General features: G+C 33.1%; 1 protein-coding gene across 1 annotated transcript; it reads right to left on the bottom strand.

The window, feature by feature from the left end:
* Window positions 1-7,878: 7,878 nt before the first annotated feature.
* LOC129945710 (alanine and glycine-rich protein-like) lies at window positions 7,879-8,460 on the bottom strand. The gene is made up of 2 exons (XM_056055576.1): window positions 8,303-8,460; window positions 7,879-8,239 (listed from the first exon to the last, which is right to left on the bottom strand). Exons 1-2 carry the CDS (start codon window positions 8,354-8,356, stop codon window positions 7,973-7,975), a joined length of 321 nt encoding a protein of 106 aa, XP_055911551.1. The 5' UTR covers window positions 8,357-8,460; the 3' UTR covers window positions 7,879-7,972.
* Between the last annotated feature and the right edge of the window lie 158 nt (window positions 8,461-8,618).

Below are 8,618 nucleotides of genomic sequence, written 5' to 3' on the forward strand. Positions count from 1 at the left end.
AATGTTTTTGAAATCCATTAGTGATTAGAGAAGTTTATGAATTTGAATTATGTCTTGTTTGAAGAACTTTCCAGTTTATGTAATTTGAAAATCTTTTTGGGATAGTCAAATATGAATATGAAGGAAAAAGATGATTGAAGCAGTTTGAAAATTGAAATGAAATTGACTGAGGAAAGATAAATGTTATTTGTTGTTTATAAGTTAGAGCATCATTTAACGCAGCAGCTTAAGTGTTCAACTTTTGAAAAAAAATTAGGATATTAATTTTGAAAGACTGCGTTTTTTGACATATATCGTTTGAAAATATGTCTCACCTTCAATTATATTGCAAATTGATTTTGTTTTTGATTTTTGACGCATATAATGCTTATGTCAAAAATGGAATTGTTTTGCCATTAGGCGTGTTTGATAAGTCTGAATATATCCTTGTGATTTCATTTGACGTTTACGCAATTTTCTTCAACTTAATTTGTTACAGTAAGTAAAATTGCGTTACAAATGACTTCAGTAAAACAGAAATGTTTTTGCTCACAAATGTTGTTTAAGATTATGGAATAATTTCGACAGTTTGTTTTAAACTACATTTTATATTTACATTTTAAAATCAAATGATGTTTAAGAATATGGCTCTCAATTTAACAATATACAATATGCAGACAAAAAAATACTCAACTGTGTTGCTTAAATTTTCCTTCTTATCATTATTTAAATTAGAAGATGGGAAACGATTATTTTTCGTAGGTCAAAACGTCAAAATTAATTCCAGAAAGTCACACTTAAGGTTACATCTATGTTGATTTAAAAAAATAAGTTGGTTTATGTAATGTAATTTTCATAGGCCAAATTCGATTTCAATAAATTAAGTTGAAATTTCGTCTGGTTTAAAACTTCAAGTTCTAGTTTAATGTCACTAGGAAAGTCAAATATGAATGAAAAAGGCAGTTAAAAATTTGAAATGACTGAGAAAATTAGCTAGGAATAGATAATTTTCAGCTCGTGACTTAATGTTAACTCATTATTTAACGAAGAAGCTAAAATGATTAACTAGGATATTTTTGTTCAAGAAATTTAAGACAATTTTGTTCAACAAAGAATCGAATTGCTTCGTGTTTGTTTCTTACGCATAAAATTCTACTGTCAAATACGTTAATGTTCTGCTTGCAATAGGCGTGTTTGATAACCATCTGTCAATTTTCTTGTGATTTTGGAATGAAAATGTCATTGTTTACTAGGACAGTTAATATTCATAATAAAGGATTCATTGGTTCAGTTAAAACTTTAATTGAAATTGTCTGTGAAAATAAAATTAGGAAAAATAACCATGATTTAGTGTCTATTCATTATCTGTCGCAGCAACTTAAGTGACCAAGCAGAGTTGTTTTTTTTTTATAAGAATTTCAGAATATAAATGTTGTAAGATTGTATCGTTTGACATATGTTATGTATGGAGATGTATTTGAAAAATAGTCAAATCACCTTCAATTTCATTATCAAATGATTTTATTTTTGCTTCTTGACGCATACAATTCAAATGTCAAATTTGTAGCTTTTTCTGCTTGGTGTGTTTAATAATGGCTGTCAATTTTCTTGCATTTTTATTTATCCCGAGCTGAAGGCCCTGGTAACTAGTGATCTGAAAAATATTTATTGAACTTTGTAATTATATTATTCTTCAATAATAATAATCTTGCATTTTGACACTTACGCATTTGACGTTTAATATTTTGTTTACTGTTAAATAACTCCACAAATTAATTCACCAAAAACATGATTTAAAAAAAATCAATTAAGATTATCGAATACTTGTCGCATTTTTTTAGACATTTCTTTTCCTGGAAAGTCATTCTCAAGATTATGTACGTCAACTTGAACAGATGTTTTATTAAAATTAAGACACTTTCTATTTAACGAGAGTTTTGAATGGACAACTTTTTCAATAAACAAAATTGAAATTTTTCGTGGCGAATGGAACACAATTATAAAATGATTAATTTCGATAGAACTAGTGTTGGCGTACAGCTATCAAAGTATCATTCAGATCTGTTTACTTTTGATGCATCTTCTTTGACATCAAAGAATTAAGTAAAAATTTCTTTTAAATTCAAGTCACAATTATTTCTGAAATAACTTCAAAAAAAAGCAATGTTCTCGTCAAATAATGGAAATTTTCACAAGAATGGGTTAATCTTTTGATAAACATTTTATTTGTTGCACTTCGCAATGTAGCTGAATCTTTTGAAAGATTCGCGTTCTTTGTGGATTTCAAGGCTGCATTCGACACAGTCGATAGAAGATCGGTGACGTACAAATTGTACTGCAAGGGAATGTCTCACAAATTTAGAAGAGTCATAGAAAATCTGCTGGAAGATACATGGGCTGCTGTATGGGATGGTGACGTAGTATCAGAATGGTTTGAAACGAAAATTGGAGTGAGGCAAGGTTGTACTCTAGGCCCTTTGCTGTTTGCTCTATTTATCGACGATGTTATGGACATCCTGCCTGGTGGAATTGAAGTGAACAGTACTACTATCACTTCTGTTTGCAGATGATATAGTGATTCTAGCTCATTCACCGGAAACGCTACAACTGATGATCAACCGATTATGCGAATACTGTGCCAAATGGAACCTAGTGGTCAACCAAGAGAAGTCGAAGATCATGATCTTCAATAGGGGAAGAGGAAGACTAAGTACAAATAAGAAGTGTCACTACAATAAAGAAAGACTTGAAGTTGTCAGCGAATACAAGTACCTAGGAGTGATCTTCACCTGCAATTTAAAAATCGAAAAGAACTTGAAAGATAAGCTTGCAAAGGCAAAAACTGCAATAAACTCAACTTGGAAGTAGTGTTTCTCCAACAAATATCTAAACTATAGCACGAAATTTAAAGTTTTTGAATCTGTTGCAGAATAAACCATGCTTTACGCAGCGCAAGTATGGGGAGTCAGCAATATGATGAAGTTGAAAAACTTTTACGCTTCTACCATCGAACACAACAAACTATGCGTTGAACCTGGAAACTGGATTATCACCGTTATACATAAAACACTAAAATTAAAGTCTGATTACATTATAAAGGTCTTAAACATGGATGAAGGTCGACTTCCGAAGAAAATCATGATGATAACAGTGAGCAGAAAAATTGGATGGTATGATGAGTGGCTGGATCATGCACGCTTGTGTAATTTCGATCTAAACCTGGACCAAGAGCCTCACAATAACTGGAAACAAGGACTCTACGAGGTCATTTCCAACACAGCTATAAACTGCAGGAATGACTATGAAAGTGAAGCAAGAGGATCCCTTTACAGATCGGTGTAAAGTACACTCAACTATAACCTTCAACATGCTACTTCAGAGACGAACTAGGCGTAGAATCCATCTCAATGATGCTAAGGGCGAGGGCAGAACTTCTTCCACTTAATTAAAGGCCACACCGAGATGACCTTCCAATATTGTGCAATATATGTAACACAACAGAAAGAGAAGACATATTTCATTTCATGGGTAGATGTCCGACTCTACGTGAAACAAGGCGACATTTCTTCGGTAAAGATACGCTTTCAACTAAACAAGTTCGGAATATATTGAACGAATTGCCAGAAAAGCTATTACTTTTTTTGTAGAACAGCTCTAAGTTATATAGATAGAATATTTAATGCTAGCTTCTAATATTTCAAGCAAATCATTAGTGATTCATTTTATTTTTCTTTAAAAATATTTCTTATTTAAATTTAAAAATTGTTTGTTAATTTCATAAACAGTATACCAATCGGCTGACGGCTATAATTATTTTTCTTTAAAAATATTTCTTATTTAAATATTTTCTTCTTTTAAATAAAATCAAAATATATTCAATTTTTGTCATAATCTTTAAATAAGAATATATATAATTCTAAAAATCATATTCCATTGCACTACATAAAACTTCATTCTGCCCTTTTAACATCAAAACAGACGGGAATGCGTTTTCACCTAAATACCATCATCTGAATAGAATAGTGCTTAGAGCACACGACTTTATGCAGAACAAAAGTTGAATAGGTCAACGCCTCATCAAAAGCATTCTCATGATTTCTTCAAGTCAAGAATTTTCTTTTTATATGCAGCGCAAGGTATAGGGCAACATAATAAAACCTAGGAAGACGCAGCGCGACGAGCCCAAAGCAACATCCAACAAAACACATCAGGAAGAAAAAGTGACAAAAATAACATTAAGCATTACACAATTGTTGCCAACTGTGTGGTTTTTTAGAAAACAACCTCTTTAAAAACAACTTCTTAAAAAAGTGTCTTAAGAAGGAGTTTTAAAATAGTAAACTAGTACATGTTTTTTTATGGAATATCCATCAAATTTTGTCTGACAGTTAAAGTAGTACCCGTGGCATGATGGTAAGTGCGTTGGACTGTCATCCAAAAGGTCTTGGGTTCGATCCCTGTCTGTGCCACCTTAAATTGTATGGTACTGCCTCTTGCGAGGAATTGACAAATTCTCCAAGAGTAATTCTTGTAATGAAAAAGTGTTTTCTCAAATTAGCCGTTCGGATTAGGCACATAAACTGTAGGTCCTCTTTATCCCTGCATTTACTCGCTCACAGGAATGATTGAGAGTTGTAAGCCACTAGGCCCTGGTTCTAAATGGATTGTTGCGCCACCTAATTTATTTATTTATTTTATTTAGTTAAAGTTTGACAGGTTTACCCATTTATCACTTTTTTGACATTTATATTTTTACAGGTTATATATTAACACGAAGAGATCTTTTGGAATGGCAATTTATTACAGGGTTTACTTCAATTACAAGCTGTTGTATGAAGCGGATAGATTTTTAAAGAATATAACATTCACCAACAGGTAACAATAAAAGTAAATAATGTTCTTTAATTTTAATATAAGACCTACTTGGTAACAATGTTGCGCAAGCTAATTTATCTATCTTGTGCAGTTTTTGCATAAAGGAGATATATTTAAATTGTAACATAAACAAATGTTATGTGAATTAAGAAAAATCTACTAGACACATTTTATCTGTTCACTAGTTTTTTTTTAAATGAAAAAAGAAAACTCTTTTTAAGACTTATCACGTTTAGGACATAGACATTGGCGGTCATTTGAATAGGTACACATAATTTAGAATGAAAGATATTAAAGTGGCTAATTGGCAACACTTTAATGTCAAAAAAAAAAACATTCTCATGTTCTTCTGTCAAATTGTTAAAATAAATCAATTTGATTTCAATGCTATTCTGTCAAAACGCTTATTTTACCTTTTTTGTGATTTCATTTAGCAAAATAAATTGATTTATTTTTTAATTTAAGATTCAATTTTCAAATTCAGATTAACCAGATTGCGCAAACACCAATAAAATGTTCATCTGTCAATTTGAATTTTGTATTGTTTTCGACGTTTCCAATATTATATGCAAGTCTAATAAAGGTAACAAAAATGCATGGACCTTTTCTAACGATTAGCAATGTAAATTCATTCATTTCAGTTTTCAGAGTAAATCAAGAAGAAAATATTTGTAACCGACTATGTTGCAAGTACCTGTTTGCTTTTAAGGCACATAAGAGTACAAGCTGACTTCAATATCGACGGGATACTACAAGCCACAATGATTCAAGGTATATCCTCAAACCCTAAGGAAATTTCAAGCCCTAGAAATTGAAATGTTCTCAATATCTTATAATAAAACGTTTTTTTATGAAAACACATAAATTACCCTTAAGAACAACTGCTGCAAGTTCGCAAGTACGACAAAGCTTATAAATATCACAAACAATCTAAGAGGTGTGCCGATTGCGTTGTCGGTAAAATTTTATCACGTGTCTTTGTGCCATACCGGGTGCGATGGCGGTGGTGGCAGCCAAAAACCATGGGGTTTAAGGTAAAGAGAGCTTTTTGTGCAGGGAAAATAGGCCATTATTTTAAATTTATTTTGTTTTCTTTGTTTGTTTGTTTTAAAAAAATGCGAATGGGGAAATAGAATTCAATGTGCGACTTACGAGGAATTTTTTTCTATAGAAAAGGGTAAAAGGTGTACCCACCTATATTTTAATTATAACAAATAGCACGCTAAATTGAGGCGGTTGCAAAATGCGAAATTACAATAAAATTGAAATGAAAAATATTGTTAGAAACTCAAAAAAAGGGGAAGAGAAATAAATGTTCTTTTTAAATTTCAAAATATGGACACAGATTTGCATTTATGAAAGAATTTAGATTCATTTTAATAATTTAAAGTTAATGCTTAACATTTTTGTCAATAATTTGAAATCTAAACTATTTAAACTTCAAAATATTTTAAGTCTCGGAAACGCAAAATTATTTAAATAAGGTTACCCAATTAGAGGGCTTGTTTGATATTGAAAAAATGTGTATTTATTTTTAGGAGAAATTAATTATGTTTATTTCTTGGTAAAGAGAAAAGTATGACATTAACAATGGAAAACTGTAGTCAAATGGCCACCACTGCTACGGTTGCAGTACGAAATCCTTTAAACAAAGTCGTTCATGAGCAATTTTTAAGGACTTAAATCGATCGTGGAACCTTGACATAGACGTTTCTTTAATGTGGCCCGAAGAAGAGATCTTTGGGTATTAAATCACATGATCACGGTGGCCAATTGTGATACCCTCTTCGAAAAATAACACGATCCAAAAAAATTTGGTAGTAAAACTGCAAAATGTTCACAGATTTTTAAGTGATATAATTGGCTAGCTGCGAAAAAAATGAATAAGTAATATTTATTTTAAAAACATATAGCTTGCCTCTTGATTCAGACTCCTCTGTATGATATTGGTAGTTTTTGCACGATCAACTGAAGGTAGAGGTAAGTAAAGTAAAGTTCCAAGTTTGATGTTTATGACACTCGAAAAATTAACAAGTTGCTTTGGTCAAAAAGTGCGTTCAAAAAATGCAGTTTACTGCAAATTAAGACCCTTATGTTATCTGAACCTGCTTATTGTTGAAGCCAAATGTCAAAAACGTCAGCTTCAAAAGTAACAGCTGTTCAAATATCCTACTATTCAATGTGGAGCTTCTTATTGAAAAACCTTATATTTTAACTATCATACTATATCAGCTTTAGAGAAACTTCAGCTACCTTACTTACTTACTTAAGGTGGCGCTACAGTCCTGTGTGAACTAGGGCCTCACCCAACAAACTTCTCCATTTAGCTCGGTCCCCAGCTAGATGTCTCCAGTTTCGCGCTCCAAGTTGGGTCAGGTCACTTCCACTTGTGCGCGCCACCTGATCCGGCCTTACTCTACTGCGCTGTCCTGTGGGTGAGGATTCGAAGACTTTCCGGGCTGGAGCATTGGTTTCCATGCGTTCTACATGACCCAGCTATCTTAGTCGTTGGACTTTTACCCTTCTGGCTAAGTCTACCTCACTGTACAGCCCGTACAGCTCGTCGTTCCATCTTCTCCTCTCACACGAAAAACTTTTCTCTCGAAGCGACACAAGGTGCTTTCATCCGCTTTTGTCGTGGGCCATGCTTCTGCACCGTATAGCAGGACGGGAATGATAAGGGTCTTATATAGCAACACTTTTTTCTCTCGAGAGAGGACTTTACCACTCAATTGCTTTCTTAGTCCAAAGAAACAGCGGCTAGCAAGAGTTTTTCTGCGTTTGATTTCAGCGCTGGTGTTGTTTTCTGCGTTTACAGCGGAGCCTAGGTGACGAAGTCCTTGACTACCTTAAAGTTACGTCTGTCGATTTTGACGTTTTGACCAAGACGTCGGTGTTGTATGTCCTTCTAGACGACAGCATGTACTTTGTATTGCCCTAATTAACCGTTAAACCAATTGACGGTTGACGTGTGAGCTCTGCACTATTCTTTCAGCTACCGCTTCTATTAAAAATAACTTAGCATTAAGCATTATGTACAATTTTTATTGTTCAAGTTTTGTGTGCATTAAATCTTGATTCATAAATCCTAAATTATAGTCATTTGGTTGTGTTTTTGTTATTTTCCAGCTGGTTTTGAGCCACCTTTTGGGCCCCCACCTGGTTTACCACCTGCACCGCCACCGCCACCGCCACCTGCACCACCACCAGCACCGCCATCTGCACCAGCACCTGCACCACCACCTACACCTGCGCTAGCACCCATATTTGCACCCATTGATCCTGCAACTTTCATTGCTGCTTCACCCATTCCTTCAGGAGAAGGCATTTGAGCATTTCGCTTATTAATGGAATGCAAATTTCCACTATACGAGGCAACAATATCCTAGTAAACAAAAATTACACATTACGGCAAAAATTATAAAGGTTAGTTAACAAAGTATCAAACCATAAGCAGGAAAGCGCTCAAAAGAACGATCAAGAATTTAATTGCAGTTTTCATTTTTCACGTATTGATAAAAGCTGGTGTTTCAACTTCTACTGTGACTTCAACATTTCATGTAATCCCTTAAATACTTGAAAAACTTTGAAACATTCCATCAAATAACTTTTGATAACACATCTGAGTAATTAAATTAACAAATAGAAATAGTTTAACTTAAATTTCATTTTGTCCAAACCGATTTATTTTAATAGGTGAAGATTTATATCAATATTCGTGTTTAATGACAAAAAGATAAAAAATTGGTACTTAGAATTAAATT

Source organism: Eupeodes corollae, chromosome 2 (assembly GCF_945859685.1).
Source record: "Eupeodes corollae chromosome 2, idEupCoro1.1, whole genome shotgun sequence".
Classification (NCBI taxonomy): domain Eukaryota; kingdom Metazoa; phylum Arthropoda; class Insecta; order Diptera; family Syrphidae; genus Eupeodes; species Eupeodes corollae.

Excerpts from the sequence above, each read along its gene's own strand:
- LOC129945710 (XM_056055576.1), bottom strand. The coding sequence starts at position 8,356 with ATGAAAACTGCAATTAAATTCTTGATCGTTCTTTTGAGCGCTTTCCTG. Across the intron at positions 8,240-8,302 it reads TGAGCGCTTTCCTGCTTATG|GATATTGTTGCCTCGTATAG; the intron begins GTTTGATACTTT and ends TTTGTTTACTAG.